The 21231-nt window shown below is 35.7% G+C and overlaps 3 protein-coding genes across 6 annotated transcripts; 2 read left to right on the top strand and 1 right to left on the bottom strand.

Moving 5' to 3' along the window:
* Positions 1-5515: 5515 nt before the first annotated feature.
* LOC120279436 (phospholipase D alpha 4) lies at positions 5516-8322 on the top strand. The gene is made up of 4 exons (XM_039286372.1): positions 5516-5613; positions 5894-6427; positions 6534-7737; positions 7889-8322. Exons 1-4 carry the CDS (start codon positions 5521-5523, stop codon positions 8320-8322), a joined length of 2265 nt encoding a protein of 754 aa, XP_039142306.1. The 5' UTR covers positions 5516-5520.
* Positions 8323-9229: 907 nt separating this feature from the next.
* On the top strand, positions 9230-13374 carry LOC120279567 (chromatin remodeling protein EBS-like). Of its 3 annotated transcripts, none has more exons than XM_039286492.1 (6): positions 9230-9470; positions 9560-9902; positions 9989-10057; positions 11864-12002; positions 13111-13169; positions 13249-13374. In XM_039286492.1, exons 1-5 carry the CDS (start codon positions 9398-9400, stop codon positions 13135-13137), a joined length of 651 nt encoding a protein of 216 aa, XP_039142426.1. In that variant the 5' UTR covers positions 9230-9397; the 3' UTR covers positions 13138-13169; positions 13249-13374. The 3 variants fall into 3 exon arrangements, with proteins under 3 accessions (XP_039142426.1, XP_039142428.1, XP_039142427.1); XM_039286494.1 differs by having other exon boundaries at positions 9549-9902; XM_039286493.1 differs by having other exon boundaries at positions 13254-13333.
* Positions 13375-14208: 834 nt separating this feature from the next.
* On the bottom strand, positions 14209-19900 carry LOC120279056 (protein transport protein Sec61 subunit alpha-like). 2 transcript variants are annotated; one of them, XM_039285905.1, is made up of 7 exons: positions 19758-19900; positions 18189-18536; positions 16717-16944; positions 16283-16637; positions 16065-16192; positions 15789-15924; positions 14209-14764 (listed from the first exon to the last, which is right to left on the bottom strand). In XM_039285905.1, exons 2-7 carry the CDS (start codon positions 18530-18532, stop codon positions 14525-14527), a joined length of 1431 nt encoding a protein of 476 aa, XP_039141839.1. In that variant the 5' UTR covers positions 18533-18536; positions 19758-19900; the 3' UTR covers positions 14209-14524. The 2 variants fall into 2 exon arrangements, with proteins under 2 accessions (XP_039141839.1, XP_039141840.1); XM_039285906.1 differs by having other exon boundaries at positions 18189-18540; positions 19758-19840.
* Positions 19901-21231: the final 1331 nt, after the last annotated feature.

Below are 21231 nucleotides of genomic sequence, written 5' to 3'. Positions count from 1 at the left end.
GCGGGTTGGGCGAGGCGGGCGGCAAAATGCCAACCCGACCCTACCCGCTTTTAGGGTTGTGGGTTGGGCGGGCGGCCCGCCAAAAAATCAAAATAATTAATTTATTTTATTTTTTTATAAATGTTAGTAATATATGCAAACATTGAAAACATTCATTATAAATTCATAAAAAACTAAATTAAAAAAATTAAAACATGCAATAATTAACAAAAATAAAAAAACATCCATTATAATATTCAAAACCTAACAAAATCAACAATAATTACAAAAATCTCTAAATAAAAAAACACTATTATAAATTTACAATCAACAAAAATTTTTAAAAAAACAACAACAAACCACAAGATAAAAACATTTATTACAATTATAACATTCATCCATTACAATCAACAAAAAAATTTAACAAAAATTAACAAAGCACAAAATAAAAACATCCATTATAATCATAATATTCATCAAAATCAACAAGTCATTAAAATGTTTTATTATCTCCATATTTCTTTTAAAACATAATTAAATGCATATTAAACTTCATTAAAAATTATTTATTTATTTTTTAATTTAAATCCTTAACAATATGTCAATATCAATATATATATATATATATTATAAAAATACATTATATATATTAGAGGCGGGCAGCTGCCCGCCTCACCAACTCCCAGTCCCGCGAGGTTGGCTGCTTAGGGCCGCCTCTAGGCGGGCCTATAAAATACCAACCCAACCCGCCAATTTTTATTGGCTGGGTGGCTCGCATGGCCAAGCTCGAATCGATGACTCTAACCATGAATAGCCATACACTGGTCTGTAATAATTGTTTTAGGAGCCTTGCTTGACATACACTCCAGCTAAGTTTTAAAGAGCCAAACATATGTTTCTGTATCTTCCTTCAACAATAAGCTACATCCAAATTATACCGTCTGTCCATGATGATTTACACCGACAAACGGAGGAAATGACATGTCATACTTTCGTCAAATATGTTGTATCAAAGGAAATTACATCACCAAAAGCTTCATAAGCCGCTATAGACCTCACATTCGCCCAAAAGACATTTCTTAGACGACCTTCCTCATACATGTCAATCAAATGAAAAAAAAATTGTGTTTCTTTGTTGCATGCGAGAGAAATATTTTCCAAGTGCTACGGCATCTCCAATGCCAAGCTTAAATTGCCTTGTTTTCGCAATATAATTTCTGTAATCTTTCTCAGTGTATGTTACATTTTTATAATCCCCATTTTTAACCACTAGGGAATGAAAATTTTTGCTTAGGCATATCCCTGCTTGGCCATTTAATTAAGTCTTCTTTTCACATATACATCTATTTTTTTATTGCACTTTTGGAAATGAGCTTTTTGTAGGGTAAGTGCATGATTATGCTCCAAATTAACACTAGAAATTGTAAATCGCCTATCATTGCCAATAATGACATTAATCTTTACCGGACAATTTACTTTGGTGGATAGTCTTTGGTTGAAGAAGTTTTTTGAAGTAGATATTCGATTGCCACCTCTTGCACATGCTAGCGTGTAATATTTCAATTTTCTATCATTACTTAATCTCGTGCTTTTTATGGTGATGCCAAACCTTTCACGCCACGCATACTGGACATATAATTTATAAGATTCTTCTTCAGAATCAAGCATCATACCGGCCTCTGGCACAATATTTTCAATTAAATTCAAATCTACCGATATAAAAAAATGTTCATAAATAGATTTTGAATCCATTGATATAATTTAATCTATTGATGTTCATAAATATCTTATTTTTTCTATTTTTATTTATAATTTAATTAAAATAGCTGAATTTAATTATTATTTTTTATTACATAAATATATAAAAAAATGTTTTATTTTTCTCTCTTTTTAATTGTTAACCAGATAATGGAGTGAGATACATGGAGTCAGGTATTAGTAGCCGTATATAAATGGATAGGCCTGGATGTTTATATATATATATACTCAAGAATTTAAACTCATTTTTTTTTAACTATTATTATTTAATAATAATGGCTGGTTGCTTTGGGGTAAAAAACAATCCCCTTATTCAATTAGTTATTTGCTGTGTTAAAAAATAAAAATAAAAATGAATCTTCTTCTCATTCATTTTTTTAAGGGAAAAATTATCTGCTTTACCCTCGATACTTTTAAAACTTCCCAAATGTACCGTGAGTTTTGCATACCTCGACATGCCCCTTCCTTTATTGTTTCACTTCCTTTTTACCCCTGCAGATTATGAAATTCCATCATTGCTCTTAAACCTTTTTTGCATACATTTTTCATTCTTTTTGCATTCCTTTTTGCATGTACTCATTTCTTAAGCAGAGCTAATTTTTTTAAACAGAGAACTCATTTCTTAAACAGAGTTCATTTCTTAAACAGAAACCTCATTTCTTAAACAAAAAAACTCATTTTTAAAGCAGAAACCCTCATTTTTTTAAACATAAAACTCATTTTTAAACATAAAACTCATTTTTTTAAACAAAAAAACATTAATATTTAAACAGGAAAAATAAATATTTACGTGATAAATTAATCCCGGATATAAAAACCAATTAATTTTTGGCCACTCGTACATATTTAAATAGAAACAACGATATTTAAGCACTTTTTAAACGTAAACGCAATATATTAAACATAAACATCGATAGTTAAACAAAAGACAAACAAGCATATAAACAGAGAACTCATTTCTTAAACGGAGAGCTTATTTTTAAACAGAGACCTCATTTTTAAAACGTAAACCCTCATTGAGTAGGGACATTGAGTATCTCATCGTCGTTGATCTCGCCTGAACGCTGAGTGTTGAGCTCCGGATCCCGGGCGAGCGATCTCGGCAGGGCCCTCGCTGCGTGTGGGGTCTTAAAGGAGAAATCTTTATCGGCGTTGGCGATCCGGTTGGCGACGTTCCTCGGCGGTCGGAGTGGTGAGGTCTTCGGTGGCGACGTCGGATAAGACGGGTTGAACTTGAACAGAACCATTCTCGACTGCGGAGACCGCAACATGGTTAGCAATAGGGTTAGGGTTAGGGATCATTCCGGGGTTTGGATCCATGGTGCCTAAGTCGGTGACGGGAACGGAGGGAGGAAGCGGCGCCGATGAGGGTTTGATCTCGCCGTCTTCGTCTTCGTCTTCGTCTTCGTCTTCATCGTCTTCCCTATCGTCGACCTCATCTCTTTCATCTTCTTCGTCGTCGACCTCAGGGAAGACCGCATGCTCCTCGTCGCCGAGCGAAGACATCGAAAGGTTGCACTCGTACATATTTAAATAGAAACAATGATATTTAAGCACTTTTTTAAACGTAAACGCAATATATTAAACAGAAACATCGATAGTTAAACAAAGACAAACAAGCATATAAACAGAGAACTCATTTTTTTAAAAGCAGAGCTTATTTTTAAACGAGACCTCATTTTTAAACGAAAACCCTCATTGAGTAGGGATATTGAGTATCTCATCGTCGCTGATCTCGCCTCGAACGCTGAGTGTTGAGCTCCGATCCGGGCGAGCGATCTCGAAGGTGGCCTCGCCGTGTGGGGTCTTGAAGGAGAAATCTTTGTCGGCGTTGGCGATCCGGTTGGTGACGTTCCTCGGCGGTCGGAGTGGTGAGGTCTTCGGTGGCGACGTTGGATAAGACGAGGTTTGAACTTGAACGGAACCATTCTCGATCGCGGAGACCGCAACATGGATAGCAATAGGGTTAGGGTTAGGGATCATTCCGGGGTTTGGATCCATGGTGCCTAAGTCGGTGACGGGAACGGAGGGAGGAAGCGGCGCCGATGAGGGTTCGATCTCGCCGTCTTCGTCTTCGTCTTCATCGTCTTCCCTGTCGTCGACCTTATCTCTTTCATCTTCTTCGTCGTCGACCTCAGGGAAGACCGCATGCTCCTTGTCGTCGAGCGAAGACATCGAAAGGTTGCACTCGTACATATTTAAATAGAAACAATGATATTTAAGCACTTTTTTAAACGTAAACGCTAATATATTAAAAGCGAAAACATCGATAGTTAAACAAAGACAAACAAGCATATAAAGCAGAGAACTCATTTTTTTAAAGCAGAGCTTATTTTTTTAAACAGAGACCTCATTTTTTTAAGCAGAAACCTCATTGAGTAGGGGATATTGAGTATCTCATCGTCGCGATCTTGCTGCGAACGCTGAGTCTCGAGCTCGGATCCGACGAGCGATCTCGGAGGTGGCCTCGCGTGTGGGGTCTTAAAGGAGAAATCTTTGTCGGCGTTGGCGATCCGGTTGGTGACGTTCCTCGGCGGTCGGAGTGGTGAGGTCTTGATGGCGACGTTGGATAAGACGAGTCTGAACTCGAACGGAACCATTCTCGATCGCGGAGACCGCAACATGGATAGCAATAGGGGTTAGGGTTAGGGATCATTCCGGGGTTTGGATCCATGGTGCCTAAGTCGCTGACGAGAGCGGAGGGAGGAAGCGGCGCGCGATGAGGGTTCGATCTCGCCGCCTTCGCCTTCATCGCCTTCCTCAGCCGTCGACCTGCGTCTCTTTCATCTTCTTCGCCGTCGACCTCGGGAAGACCGCATGCTCCTCGTCGTCGGCGAAGGCGATCGAAAGGTTGCACCTTTTTCTCCTGGCAAGATCGAGGGTGGAAATCAAAAATTCTAGGGTTCGAAAATCCCATTTTTTTCATGCAACGTGATCGTGATTGTGAGCAGCATGCTTTGTCTCACTCGGCCCAAATTTCAACTCGCAATAAAAGAGATTTTTGGGGGTGATAAATCACCACAAAAACTCATTTCTTAAACAGAGACCTCATTTTTAAACAAAAAAACTCATTTTTTTAAATAGAAAACTCATTTTTAAACAGAAACTCATTTTTTTAAACAGAACCTCATACCCTCATATTTTAAATAGAAACTTCATTTTTTTAAATAGAAACTCATCTGCACCCTAAGGGCATTATAGTCAAACCCCTCGTCACACTTGCCACAACTTCCCACGCAAGGGACAATTTCAGTCCAAAAAAATTCCAAATTAATTCTATCAATCACTATTAGATGTTTGGGGGTTTAAAAAAATCATCAGTATTGAAAAAGGAAGGGGTTTTTGGGGAGTGCAAAAACTAACGTGTTTTTAGCAATATTAGCAAAACTTACAGGGTGTTTTTGACAATTTCCACTTTTTTTAATGATAAAAAAATGCCATGAAGATTTAAAAAAAAAAACACAATTCATGAAGTAAAAAGCTTGAAATAATTAAGAAAACAAAAATAATATCATTGCTTTTCACTTTTGAGTAAATTGCTTTCACAATTCAACAAAGAAACAGAACACTTCAAAGTAAAGTTTGTGAATTTCTCAAGCTTAATTTTCTTTCCTCGATGATCTCTCTCTAGCCTTTATATAACATTGCTGTAACTTTCTTGACACCCTTAACTTTGATTATAAGACTATCAAATCCCATTCCAAATATTACTCAATGTTATATGTGTATTTATATATATACTCACATATAGTTTTCATGTTCAAACATTGAGGCCAATCAAAGATGGAGAAAGAACAAACACTCAAATTCCTTCATGGAACCATAGAAGCCACCATTTTCAATGCCACACCTCCAAGCTCAAGTTGCTCCTTCAATGTAAGCAAATTCATATATTCGAACCGATATTTATATATGTTTGATGTATTAGAGTATTAAATTACACTGGTCTTTATATTAGATCGTTGTTTTATATAATTGTATTTTGGCATTAGCGTTCAATTCTCATATGTTGCCCAATAAGTTTTTCGGCCGGAGTCAAATAGAATTCAGGTCACAAACTCTGCTAAGTTAATATTTTATTAAAATTTGTTCTCTCTAAAATAAACTTAGTTTGTATTCTATGTTCTTATAATTTAATATATCGTCTTTCATGCAGTGTGCATTCCTCGGCAAAGAGCCGGCCTACGTGACGATCAAACTGGGTGAGACAAAGGTAGCAGAGACAAGCCGTGAAATCGATCGAATTTGGAACCAAAGTTTTCGAATTCTTTGTGCTCATCCTTCAAATGCAACCTTAGAGTTCACTCTCAGGACGAAAATTTCGGTTTTGGGATACATTATAATCTCTGCAAACTCACATCTCAGTGATGTTTGTTTCCCTCTTTTAACAAAGAAAGGAAAATGCAATACACAACTGAAAATCAAACTGTCTTTGAAGTTCAACTCTGCAGAATCTGACAGTAAAAATTTGGAATTTATTGATGGTGCTACATTTCCACCAAGATCAAACTGTCGAGTTATTTTGTATCAGGATGCTCATCATCGGAGTTCGTTTTTCCCACCGAACCGTGCTCAAACCGGGAAAATTTACCGCCCGAGGAGGCTATGGGAGGATGTTTTCAAAGCCATTGATGGAGCTAAGCATTTGATTTATATCGCTGGATGGTCACTCAATCCTAAATTGGTTCTTGTAAGCATTGTCGTATTTTTTTTATAGCTAAAAGACTATTATGTATCAAAAAAGCGATAATTATGGTAGTCTCACAGCATGTATGTGTTGATTATCTTACTTCTAGGTTCGAGATTGTGATACGGAAATAGCGCGAGCACAAGGGATTACATTAGGTGAGCTCTTGAAGCGGAAAGCCGAAGAGGGAGTAGAGGTGAGGATCATGCTATGGGATGATGAAACCTCCATTAACATTCTCAAGAATCAAGGTGTTATGCGAACACACGACGAAGATGCTTTCAACTACTTCAAAAATACAAAAGTTGTGTGTAAATTGCGGCCGAGAGTGCAACACAAGTTAATCCCAACAGTCTTTGCTCATCATCAGAAAACAATCATGACCGACATTGGTGCAGATTTCTTCGAAGATGATCACAAGGATGAGAAATGTAGACACATTATCAGCTTTGTCGGAGGGTTGGACCTTTGTGATGGTCGGTACGATACTGAAGAACATTCATTGTTTAGAACACTGAACTTAAAATCACATTGCTGTGATTTTTATCAAACAAGCATTCATGGAGCAGTGATCAGTAAAGGAGGACCAAGAGAACCATGGCATGATGTTCATGCTTGTCTAGTTGGAGAAGCAGCTCTTGATGTTCTAACAAACTTCAAACAATGTTGGGAGAAACAATGTGAGCCTAATTCTCTTCTTTGTTATAACAAACACTTGCAATCTTTCACTCATCCAAATAATTCTTTCAATTGGAATGTCCAAGTATTTAGATCAATTGATAAATCTTCTATAAAGATACAAAACAATCAAAGTTCAGTAGAACATAGCATTCATGATGCTTATGTTAAAGCAATAAGAAGTGCAAAGAGATTCATCTACATTGAAAATCAATACTTCATTGGAGGATGTCATTTGTGGAGCAAAGATCGGCATAGTGGGTGCAAGAACTTGATACCTTTGGAGATTGCACTCAAGGTGGCAAAAAAGATCAAAGAACGGGATCGGTTCGCAGTGTATATAGTGATACCGATGTGGCCGGAAGGCACGCCAGAGAGTGAAACAGTTCAGGACATACTACATTGGACTAGACTCACAATGGAGATGATGTATAGAGTTATAGGTGAAGCCATTGTAAAGAGTGGTGTTGAAGCTCATCCAAGGGATTACTTGAACTTCTTTTGCCTCGCAAATAGAGAAATCGAGTCTTGTGATGAGTTTGTTCCTCCTTGCTCTCCTCCGCACTCGACGAACTATTCCAAGTCTCAGAAAAGCCGGCGATTCATGATCTATGTCCACTCCAAACTCATGATCGGTATGTTACTATTTACGACGGTATCTTATATTCAATCATTACTTTATATAGCGACATTAACTTAGATCATATTCTCTATTCTTAATATTTACTAATGAAAGCGTGACTTTCGCAACTTTTTTCTAAAACATGATTGAACATTTTACTGCAGTGGATGATGAGTACATCATCATCGGCTCGTCGAATGTGAACCAAAGATCAATGGACGGAGAACGGGACACCGAAATCGCGATCGGAGGCTACCAACATAAATTTCATGACAGTAAAACAAACAATGGTGATGTCCATGATTTCAGAATGTCACTTTGGTATGAACATTTTGGTGAAATTGAGGATATATTTCTGCAACCAGAGAGCATAGACTGTGTGAAAAGAATACTAAAAATTGGTGATGAAATGTGGAAAATTTACAGTGGAGATGAAGTGATTGCAATGGGAGGAAAACATATTGTGAATTATCCAATCAATGTATCAAAGAATGGTGTTGTTGATGATTTAATTGAGATTAATGGTGTGTTTCCTGATACAAAAGCATTGATTAAAGGAAGGAGATCAAGAGCTCTTCCCCCAATTTGTACTACTTGATAATGAGTAGAAATTGAAGCATAATTAATCTCAATTATTGATTATTTGATGATTAATCGATGTTATAATAATAATAATTTTTTTTTAATAAAAAGGGGTAAATAATTATTTCATTAGTAATTCAACACTTATTAAACAATTATTATTAGTTAACTATCAAATAATCCAATAGTATAACATAAAAGTACAAGAGGGAGAATAAGGGTTCAAATATTTCTTCCGATCATGCACTGTATTCATTATTATTGTTTACAATCCGGGATGTGTGTCCCCTGTAGAATAAATAAACAGTAATTTTCCCGATCTAGATTGCAAAGTAGCGAGATTTTTTTAAGAGTTTTATAAGTTACCGTAATTAATGTACATCATTACATGTATATTTTTTTGACAATCTTTTAAATGAGGGACATTAGTCGTTTATTTGCAAAAAAAATTATCATTATAAAACCACTATAAATGAATAAAATAAAAATGGGAAGCGTTCTGGCCTATTAAAAAAAAAACACTCTATGAATAAAATAAAAACCAAAAAAAAAAAAAATTTATGTTCCATCTTCACCATTCTCATTTTCATTGCAAACAAATTATTTAAATATACATTTTTCCCCCAAAATTAATTATATATTTGAGATTTATTTATTTTAGAAAATTTATTCGCGTAATTTCAAATTTTCATGTAATTTTTTTATTATTAATTTACTTTGAAAATATCCCACAAAGGAACTCATCATACATACATACATACATACATACCCATCATCATCATCATGATCATCTCCATATCTAAAAACCAACGGTCATGATCTTAATCATCATCATCCAACCGCGTAGATGACATCTATGCATGATCAGCATGGTCATACATCCATCATTATATACACATGCATCTCTCTTTCTCTCTCTCTCTCTTCGACATCTCTTTCTCTCTCTAGGGTTTCCCAAATTCCAACCTCTTCGCCTCGATCCCCTTCGCGTCTCCATCCCAAATCCTCGCAGGATTTTCGGAGTTTGATCCCCAAAACCATCAATCCAGGGGCGGAATTAGGGCACAGATCGATTGCCGGAAGCTTCGTTAATGGCGAAAACGAAACCAGGGAAGAAGGACCTCGATTCCTACACCATTAAAGGCACCAACAAGGTCGTCAAAGGTAATCCCTCCTTGATGATATCCTTCTTCGTCTTCTTCTTGTTGTTGTTCTCCATCTGCATGCCATTGATGGAGTCAGATGAATCGTAGTCGGGGACTGCGTGCTGATGCGGCCTGCGGACTCGGAGAAGCAGCCATACGTTGCGCGGGTGGAGAAGATCGAGGCTGATCACCGGAACAACGTGAAGGTGCGGGTGCGCTGGTATTATCGCCCGGAGGAGTCGATTGGTGGCCGGAGGCAGTTCCATGGTGCTAAGGAGCTGTTCCTCTCCGATCACTACGATGTTCAGAGCGCGCACACCATTGAGGGTAAGTGCGTTGTTCACTCCTTCAAGAATTACACCAAGTTGGAGAATGTCGGCGCTGAGGACTACTTTTGCCGGTTTGAGTACAAGGCTGCCACTGGAGGGTTTACTCCTGATCGCGTTGCTGTGTGAGTTTTGGGTTTCTAGTCTTGAATGCAGGTTGCTAGGGTTGGTTGTGGTTTGTCTGACTGATGAGTTCTCTATTGAATTGCAGGTATTGCAAGTGTGAGATGCCTTATAACCCGGATGATCTCATGGTTCAGTGTGAGGGATGCAAGGACTGGTAATGCTTCTAAAAATGTGAATTTTTTGGTTGATTTATCTCCTTTTTCTCATGCAAACTGGTTGTTGTTTATTTTTGTCGATATTGAGCATGGCGATGTGCATTCTGATTTGTTCTTCTTTCTGAGAATGACTATCATAAATGGTTGTAGTTTATTTTTGTTGGTATCGAGCATCACAACGTGAGTTCTGATTTGTTTCCTTTCTTATAATGACTATCGGAACTGTTTGTTGTTTATTTGTGTCGGTATTGAGCATCAATCACAATGTGCATTCTGATTTGTTTTCTTTCTGATAATGAGTGTCGGAATTGTTTGCATCACCCTGCTGTCTTAACTAATAGCTTTGTCCTCTTTCTGCTGCTCAGTTGCAGCAATTTCCAATTGGCTGTTATAAAACTCCTGTAGTTCTATGTTTGGTTGGTGTGTTTGTCGTATGCGCCATTACGTGTCATTTTTTTGCAAAAAGCTTCAGAATCTAGTTCCTATAGTTGGATTGATGTTTTACAACTTTAGAATTCTAGCATTCATTTATGTTTTGGACAAACTTCCAGGTCTCTATACTTAATATCTTGATTGCATTGATCTTATGTAGATTTTCAGTTATAGGCATGATATCCTCATTGATTTTGCTTGAATTATGGAATTTGGGTTTCTTTTCTAGACCACCATTTGGTTTCCTTTAATGTTCTATAAATTTATCACACTACATTCAATGAAGTGTGTTAAATATTTATTTGTTTATTTATTTATTTATTTTGGGCTGTGTGTGTGTAAGGTGAAGCCAAGGAAGTATAAAGTTGGGAAGCCAGAGGTGTAGTCTTTCTTTTAGTATTTGTCTTGGGGAAGGAGAGAATATTACAAAATGAGAGAAGTGGGGAAATACCATTTGCTTGTTAGGAAATGATAGTGGCACAGCTTGTAGTAGACCTCAAAACTATTTTTTCTTTATACACTTATTACTATGCTAAAGGGACCAAATCATGGCATGGAACATCCATGATTGATCCATGATGTTGAACTTTTGATTTTTTCCATAATGTCAATTCTTTTCTTTGTCTTTCTCCATTTAGTGATAGTACACTTGGCTTTTATTCAAAACATCATCTTGTAATAGAATAAGCTGCTTGCTTTAGCAAACAAGTTAGGGAATCAAATTATAGTTCTTGCAATAAAACAAGGGGCTTGTCCTAGAAAAAACAATTAGGGAGTTAAATTATGTCTTTGTGATGTAATTATTTTGATTAAATCGATATTGGTGATAAACTTTTTATTAGTTCCCTTTTCAAGGTTTGTAGTTTTTGGAAACTTGTGCTTAATTCCTTCAACTTGGGGTCATTATTTTCTGACCATCCTTCTCTTTGGATATGTCGATTACAATTTATATTTGCTGAATTTTGGCTATGTAAGTGAAATTGTATGTAGTTTGTGCGGTTCTAGATTTATAATATTTCTCTTAAAGGTAATGTTACTATTTCAGAAAATTCTATTTCAGGAGTTTGCTGAGACTTATTAATGTTTTATAATAGGTCTAGTTTTGCTTGCTATGCACTCGCATCAATGACTTGGAAAAGAAAGTGATATGTACCTAGAAAAACAACATCATGACTTTATGCACTTCATGAAATGCCGTTTATAATTGTCTGTATTTGTTGTTTAGAGGTTTTTGTACAAGCTAAAATTTCCACGTCCTAGTTCGTAGGGCATAACGGAAATCATCCTCAGATGGAATATAAAATGAGATTAACTTCTATTTTATCTTTGTTGCTTTACTTAGTCGTGCTGTTTGTGTCATTGTCATCAATCAGGTTCCATCCATCTTGTATGGGTATGACTATTGAGCAAGCCAAAAAGTTGGAACACTTTCTGTGTTCAGATTGTACATCTGAAGACGATGCCAAAAGGTCACTGAACTCATTTCCTGTTTCACCTATTTCTGAGCCCAAGGTGAGAATGATATTTTGAATATGGAGTTTTGTTATTTTTAAAATTATTTTTTATTTCATCTTGCAGTGGTTTTCTATGCTATCAACTTGAGCTTTTTACAGTGATATGCTTGGTAGAATTTCATGACACGTGTTTGTCATAGTTGAGATGCAGCCAGATACTTTCACACCATTCTTTGGATATAGTTTTGGTTGTGTTCTTTTACTTATGATTTAATCTTTTTATAAGAGGTAAAACTATCAGACGGATATTAGGAATATGACATTTGACAAATAAAACCCATAGAATTTGTTGATTATCATATGAGCTTATCTGGTATGATCATTATAGTACTGGGGAACTTTTTACTTGATATTGTATTTAGATTGTATTAGTTTAAATCGTGTCTCTGGCCTGATATTTCACAGTATTGAAGTTATGGTTCTTTTTTACAGCAGAAAATGTAGGGTTTTTTTTTTTCTTTTGAATGTGAAAAAAAGGTATAATTGGGTATCATATTTAGATTGTACTAATGTAAATGTGCCTCTGATCCGAACTCTCATAGTATTGAAGACATGGTTCTTGTTTCAAGTAGAAAAAGATATATAGTTCTTTATTCTTTCACTACTTTCTCATGAAATGAAGATAAATATGTTCAGTAAATTTTGTCTTCTTTATACCTTGTAAGCCCTTTCTAAATTTTCAAGGTTTGTACATGCATTGTTTATTTCTGAACCTGTTTTTTTCTTTCATGTTTTCCTTGTATTAATATTTATCTCGGTGTAAGTGTGTTAAATAGAGAGGCATTGCTTTATTCGTCTCTTGGCAACCAAAATATTGCATGACCCATCACTAGCAAGCCTAAGCACAAGACATTAATTTATCATCTCTGACCTCATTTCATGCCTTTTCTATTTGGATCTCAAACTGATGACTTGCTAAATTGTGAAAAGACAATACAAAGCTTATCCATCCCATATACACAAGCATCCTCAAATTTGTAAATATTTCTTATAAGAACCAGTTAGTAGTAGTGCAAGGAAAACATTGAAACTAAGTATATTGAAAACCTTTTTGTACACATTGTGACCAACTTTAATCAGTGCATCTGTGTTTTCAATTTATGTAGGTCGAACCTAAAAGGCGGAAGAGATAACTTATTGGTGCAGAATGTGTCTGATGGAGGGGGTGAGTGGGGGTCCTTCTGGGTGTCACTCTTTCCAGTAATTGTTGTTGTTGTTGTGGTTGGTAATGTGGTAATGTACAGTGCAGAGATCAGACTGTGCACCAATTTGGTAATATTATTGTTGCTGGGGCATGAATTGCATGGGGATGCTTTGAAACTTTGTTTTTTTAAAAAAAAAAAAAATCTTCTTTAGTTTCTCTGGCTTCATCTGCCTTCCAGTTGTCCTCTGTAGGGAAAAGAAAACCAAGTGAGAAGGGATTTTTTTTTTTCTTTTTTAATGTTATATCTATTGTACTATTTAACTAAGAAGAGGACTGTTATGTGTTTGTTGTAATCCATATGCTCTCTCTCTCTCTCTCTCTCTCTCTCTCTCTCTATGGTTACTCCTTTTTTAATTTTTTTTTTAAAAAGTGATTTTTTGGGATTTAATACTGGTATATTATTATTGGCTTCTAGGCTTTGATTGATTTGTAGATCATTTGTTGTTTGTGCTGTATAATTTAAGATCATGTGAGTGTGAATTCTTTGTTGGGGAGTAGGCTATTTCAATCTCAGAATATCAAATGGGTAAAATTATCATCAAGTTAAATTGGATTAATATCATCATCAATCTCTTAAATAAATTAAAATAAAATAAAGCCCCAATTGAATTTATGTCAATTTCAAGGGAACATTACATCACTTGTGGTAATTATTAATAACATACATAGATATTAGTTACTGAATAAATAAAATTAGAAATTGTTCAATTTCTACCTGCAGTTATAGAGCCTATAATCAAAATTCAGGTGTTTACATCCATTTTTTTTTCTTTTTAAATATCAAACTCTAAATGTGTTTTACCACATTCTAATGGTAGCTAAAAATAAATAATAAATATTATTTACGGCTTTTTTCACAAACCAATCCAACCAACATTTTTTTAGAAATACATCTCAAAAAACCAAACAAACCACTAAATTTCTTACCTAAATCCAAAAATAACCTTGGTCAACTTCCCAAAACAACAATGCAAGCACAAGTGACCAAATCAAACCAGTGTGCTCCAAACGCATGATTAAGTACCTATTATAATGTTGGAAGTAAATTTAAGTAGAACAACAAAAAGGTGGGTCATTCAAAATGAAACTATCCTCTGAAACTGTCCATAAAAATTAAAAATTTTTAAAACCCAAAAAAAAAAAAAAAACAAGGACTTTAAAGGCATCAAATATCCCCAGCGCAGCGAATAAAACTACTTAAAAAGCTCTCAAGCTTATCTGATGTTAATGAACTTCTCTGCCCAGCTAAACTGCAAACTAAGAGTGGACTTTTTTTTTCTCTTTCATTTTCCCTCCCTGTCCCTTTTATTGTGTTTTCAGAGACCGAAGAAGCCAAGTTCACTGGCTCTCTCCTTCTCGAATGTCTCAAAATACTGATATATAATGGTGACGGCGAGGAGGATTCCGGTGCCGGAACCGATTGCACCCATGAAATCAGCCAGGACTGTTAGGGCACCGATGCACATACCACCAAATGCTGCTGCAGTTGGAATGTACCGGTTCAGCTCCTTCTGTAAATTTGACTCTCTGTGTCCTGGCATCACCATTTGTTGTTCCTATGGAATATAAGACCAATTTATAATGTTAATAATGAATATATTTACAACTTCTGCACAAAGGAAGACGGGCATTATCAAGAAAAATCAATTAGTGATGACCGCCACCTATCCTTGAAGAGCAAAACAAGAACATGCAGGCATGGTAAAAGTGACCAGCACTAACAAAGATATAACCTGTTTATGTGGTTGACAACTTGAGGAAACTATCATATTAACAACAGGTTGAAATACAGTGCAACAGCCTCAACATATTTCTCATAATAATTATTTTTGGTTTGATAAGAAAAACAAGTCATTAGGGATAAAGGGAAAAAAAATGCATAAAGTATTGACAACTTGTCAGCAGGAATCAACTTAAATTAGTACAAATTCTCAAACCTTGATCAGTTCAGGTGAATAATTAAGAAAATTAAGGCAGTAATACACCTTCACAATACTGATAAATAAATGATCAGAACAGATATGATATATAATTGTAAGCATAGACCAGTTGGTTGTGCTGAAAATGTTAAGAGGAAGGCAGACAATCAAAATGATATGCTGCAAATCTACATCACTGATATGACTAAACAATTCTAAGCAATCAGAGAATAACAAGAAATTCTATCCCAAAAATAAAAAAGAATTAACCTATTTTAACTATGGCTGCAAAACCTTATCTACAAACACACTTTTATGGGTGCTTGCAGTGTTCCTACATATCAAAATGAAACATGGCAAAAGCATTAAAAATTAATGCCTGAGGTCTCAAATGGCAGCAAGAACAACAATGTAGCCCATCGATTGGATCAGATTTGCTATTAGATAATGTAATGGAACTCCTGAAAAACCACTAAAGACTCGGAGTATTTACCAAAGGCTTTTGTTCAAAAACTAAAACACAACAATAAAAGGATTGGATCTCTGCCAACAGTACTTATATGAACAAAAAAATACTGCATATAAATATAATGTTAGCAATCTTTCAGCAACAAAATTTATCTTGAGAATGTTACTGTAAAAGAAACAAGCAAGAATATACCTTTAGCTGCTTTGCTACATCTCTAGCAGAGGACCCAGACACTTCTATCCAAGTCTTGGAGAAAAGCGCACAAGCAGACAGCATAAACACAATGTAGAAAAGTGCATGGAAGGGATTTGCAGCCATATCTGCCAAGCTGCATTATGTGACTCCCAAACATGAGAATGGGAGGAAAGGGTATCCCCACCAAACAAGAGTAGAAGGGGAATAGTATTCCAACATTAAACCATAAAAATTTATCAGAGAAGAGTAAAATATGTACAGACAGTTAAATACCTTGAAGGTGCTGTGATGTAGTAAGCAATTCCACCTACTGGAATAAATTGACCACCAGAATACTCAGACTCCTTCCATTTGCCTAGCAGGTTCACAAGGAAATTTCCACTATACCTCCTATACAGCAACTGGATTCAACACAAATATGGTTAGATATTTTACAAAAAATAGACAAGCTAATGCATCTAGAGAGTAGATAAAAAATATCATAGCCCCACCTGTGAAATGAAATACAGGTTGGAAACAAGTGCAGACTGTAAAATGATGGGCATATTAGATGTGTAAAACAACTTGATAGGGTAAGAGCCTTGTTGTCCACGAGCATTCTTTGACCTCACAGGTAGAACAACCCGAAAACCTTGGAAGTAGATAACAATTAGGAATACCAGAACTGTTGCAAGCAAATTTGTAACATTTGGGAGATTTTGCCGATAGAATGCTTCGCGAAGTGCTCGGACCTTGTCAGTACGTGTTATGAGTAGGTGGAACAAAGCAATAACTGCCCCTTCAAATTCGGCACCTCGGCCGCTGTTAATAGTGGTTGGGCTAAATGCTTTCCAGATGATATTCTCACTGCAGGGTCATCAAAATCAAGATACTAAACAAAATTTTACACCTGAGTAAAAGATAGAAGAGACTATCACATGCTTACCAAATGTTGGTTGCAATGAACAAAGAGATACCAGACCCAAGACCATATCCTTTCTGGAGGAGTTCATCTAAGCAAATGACAATGATACCAGCAAAGAAAAGCTGAAGTATAATAAGAATAGCATTTCCGGTTCCAAGTTGGCTGACACTGCCATACATCCCAGATAAAACATATGCTACGGCCTCACCAATAGCAATGAGTATACCCAGCAATTTTTGTGCACCATTCCTGCATGGTATGATAAAATGATTAAAATACCAAACTAACAAACAAACCATACTGAGATCACAATAACATTGCAGTGCTTTATACAATTTGACTAAGCATAACAATCAATTGAAACAGATTAATCTATAACCCACTCAGATGTAGAGGCTAGATGTACAACAAACTAAACAATGGCTAACTTCCGCACTTATTTCACATCCTGCTTGTAATAATAGAAGATAGTGGAACTTCTTGGACAACCATTTCGAAAACTTAGAAGAAAAAGAAATACCCTGTGAAGAAAATGTTGGAGTCTATTAGCCACAAATAAATTCCACATATTTATTTACTTTTTTTCTAACACCTTTCCTTCTCACTTTTTATTTTCTTAAACAAAATAAGTAGGTTACTAACTTATCAATGTAACAGAGTTTTACACCTTCCATCTGACTTGACTTTAAAATAAGGGGTCTTCCTGTATATGTCCCAGACCCCTTTTAAAGAAATTAAATGAATAAAAATTCCAAATTACATAGTCCAATACTTGGCCCACACAATTATTCAAAAATTTTCATCCTTCTATCCAAAACTAACCGAGGCTAGTTAGTCCTTTAAAATTTATTCAATTTAGAAAAGCATCACAGGAATCTTTTAGTTGATCAATATAGAGAAAATTATACGAAGTTGACCAAAGACTGTCATGTACAACAGGTAATGCTAGACCCAAAAGCGAACTGGAACATTTCATGACATACCCAAATAAAAAATGACAAAACATTAGAAGGCGAATTAGAATGCCTTATGTTCACATATGTTATGACTATCCTATATCTAAATTTGAATCTATAAAAATCTACTCTTTTGCAACACAAGTGAAATAATACCTGCAAAAACATTGCATATAAAGTCAGAAAACTTACAGAGAAGGTCTTAGCATCAAGTGGTTAACCTGGAAGTTGTTATAGTACTTGTCGGGAAAAATAATAAATATTACCATCGAAAATTTAGTTATTGTACATTTAACAACATTTACATAGCATTATACACAGTTCCTTACATTAACAAAATAGACATGGAAAACTTAATGTCAGGTTGTGGCAAATCTAATTAAATCAAAATCCTAGCACTGAAGAGTCATAAACAATGAATTGCAATCAAACAAAATCTCAAGGAATCAGAACTCATCAGCATACACCAGTTCATTAATGAAAAATCTAATTAACTAAAGCTTGATTAAGATAATATTATGGTCAAATATTACTTACAGAAGAGCACGATCTTCCCGGACACTGTTATCAACTTCAATGATCTTTGACCCAACCAAGAGTTGCATAACCAGTCCAGATGTCACAATAGGAGTAATTCCAAGCTCCATGACAGTTCCACGGTTGGAAGCAAGGATGACACGCATCCAGTAAAATGGATCTGCACCAGTCGTGGAGTGTATGCCATACAGTGGAAGTTGACTGCAAACCAGGAAGATGAAAAGGGAGATCACAGTGTAGATCACCTTTTCTCTGAAAGGAATTTTCCGATCAGCACTTTGAACTTCAGGCAAGAATGCCAGAAATGGTCTCACCAGATGAAGAACTCTAAATCCTCCTGCCATTTTCCTGCCTCCAAAACATAGCAGGGTGTAAGTAAACTACATAATTTTCAGCAAGACACAAGCAGGAATAATTTAGGGTCACATAATACTTCTCAAAGAATGGCTTGAAAATTTCCAGGCTTTGTGACAATAACATTTTAGTAGGATAGACAAAAAATCACACTGAAAAAAGTAGCATCAACACATGACTGTCTTTAGGTTCTTTAGACAAAAAAACATGGGATAGAGAAAAAATTCAAGATAGAACTTCATCTACCAAAACAAATCACTTGCGAATTGTGTAGTCATCCACACATGACTGTCTTTAGGTTTGTTAGACAGCATATTGCAATTATGTGTGTGTGTGTGTGTGTGTGTGTGTGTGAATCGGAGCTTGGATTCTGAACACCCATTATCAATTATATTTAAGTCCAGTTTAGGCTACAGAATGGCCTGCACATGCATAAGAACAAGCTAATATTTGATAAATTCGCTTCATATTTGCTAAAGACAGACATATTTACTAACAAGAGCCCCACTGAAAGGGAAAGCAATAAATAGACAATCAAAATACCGCAAAATCAATCCCATCTAATTCACACAAATTAACTCAAGAACCTCAGACCTTGATCACCTGCAAATTAGCATAAATTTTCACAAATGAATTTCCAAGGCTTCCAAACAAAATCAACCCAGTCATAGTTTCACCCATTTTCAGATAAAAATCATATAATTCTTCACACTGATTTCTAATCAACGACCAATCCAATCATCCTTCATCCAAACTTCAAATCTCAAGAGGAATCTCGTTTCAGAAAACCTTGAATAGTGATCACTAACCCAACAATTTTCAGATCTAAAAAAACTCCAAAAACCAACATCAACATGGGGGAAAACCCAAATATCACAACAAAAAACCCACAGATCGAAGATAACCAGCTCACAACCACTCCAATCAAGAGGATCCTAACACAAACCCTAACATGCTCAAAAATTCAGATCTAGATCGCAAACAAAACCAACAACAACTCAAAAAATTAAAATAAAAAATCAAGATCAAAAACCACATACCAGGTCATCCAATCAAAGCAAAAAACACCCATCCACAAAAAGATCAAATCACAGCTCAGATCTCAAGAAGAAGCCCCAAAATGGTGAGAAATTCAAATCTAGACCTCAAACGCGATCAAGAAACACTCAAAAACTGCGAAAAAGAAATCTAAAATCGAGATGAAAGATCGCGTACCAGGAGAAGCGAGAGGCGTTCGGATCACGAGCGAGAGAGAAATGAAGATGATGATGATGTAGAGAATATGAAGGAGATGATAATGGGCCGATTTGTGCGGGCCTGAAAACTAGGGTTTCTTTTTCGTTTTTTCACGTCATTGGGACGGTCTCAACCAATCATCTTTCACCCTTTTTTTTATTTTTATTTTTATTTTTTTTATTTTTTATTTTTATTTTTAATGAATGGTTATAAAAGTGTGTGTGTGAGAAATACTACAAAATTACAATTTATATGTGTAGCGTTTTTAAAAAAATGAGATATTAACATTTTTTTTTTCCTATTTTGGTTTAAATGCATTTTTAATATTTATATATAGAAGTCATTTGTGCGTGATTGTTTATTGGGATGTTTATTTATAGCTGTTAGATACACAGCTATTTGATGATAATCTATGTGATTCTAATGCTATTGTTTATTAAAAATATTGTATAGATTTAGGCCCTGTTTGGATGCATAATAAAATTTTTTGTAAGAATTTTATTTCATAGGATTTAAAAATGATTCCTGTGTAATTTATTACAGAAAAAATTCCTACAAAATGGTGTTTGGACACAAGAATTTTTCCATAGAAATTTAAATTTGAAAATGAAAAGTTATCAAATCCTTCTCTTCTTGTCATTGTCCTTCTTCACTTAAGGCAAACAAGGATTAAATCATTCTTAAAATGCAGACATGCTTAGCTGTAGCTTTCTAGTCATGTAGCTTTCTAGTCATTGTTGAAACCAATTTGTCCATTTCATCATAAACATGCTATAGCACTTTTATAATCATAATCTAGGTTCCACCATTAACAATAATTTCAAGTCTTGTATGGTTATATAAACATATACACTTATGTTCCTTTCATCATAAAATTCCATACGGAAATCTGGACACATCTGTGAAAATAATAGTTGGTTTCATGAGCTAGCAACATAAACAAACCAGCAAGCACACATCACCAAAGATGGTTCAAAATCCAGTTTCAGCTTAAGATTAAAATAAACAACACATCTCAACATTACAGGAACTAAAAACATCATTCAAACTATAAATACCAGCTCAATACAATACCCTTGAAAACTCAGACAATGGCTCAAAACTATGAAAGAATAGCTTCTGAAAAATAAAAGAAAAGGCAAGAAACTCAGACATCATTAAAGAGCAGTTCACTCATCCTCCTGGCTGCGAAGCCTGACAAGCTTGTGCTGAGGACATCAAGGTAAGGCCGGTGCTCATGCTTGGCGAGGGCAACAAGGCCCGTTAGTGAGCAGGGGGCGGTTTCCAAGCCTCGCTCGAGGTGGCGCGAAGAAGCTTTCGATTCTAGTTCGCAGTGGATTCGATTTTACGCCGCAAGCTCTTAGCCCGTCAACACTGTTGAGGTGGCAGAGTTCTTACTTCACTCGAACCTTTCGATGAATGCTTCTTGCTCGTCGGATGCACTGAGTCCTTC

Source organism: Dioscorea cayenensis, chromosome 16 (assembly GCF_009730915.1).
Source record: "Dioscorea cayenensis subsp. rotundata cultivar TDr96_F1 chromosome 16, TDr96_F1_v2_PseudoChromosome.rev07_lg8_w22 25.fasta, whole genome shotgun sequence".
NCBI lineage: Eukaryota > Viridiplantae > Streptophyta > Magnoliopsida > Dioscoreales > Dioscoreaceae > Dioscorea > Dioscorea cayenensis.
The sequence above is the reverse complement of the archived record's forward strand: the minus strand, read 5'-3'. Positions and strand labels throughout refer to the sequence as shown.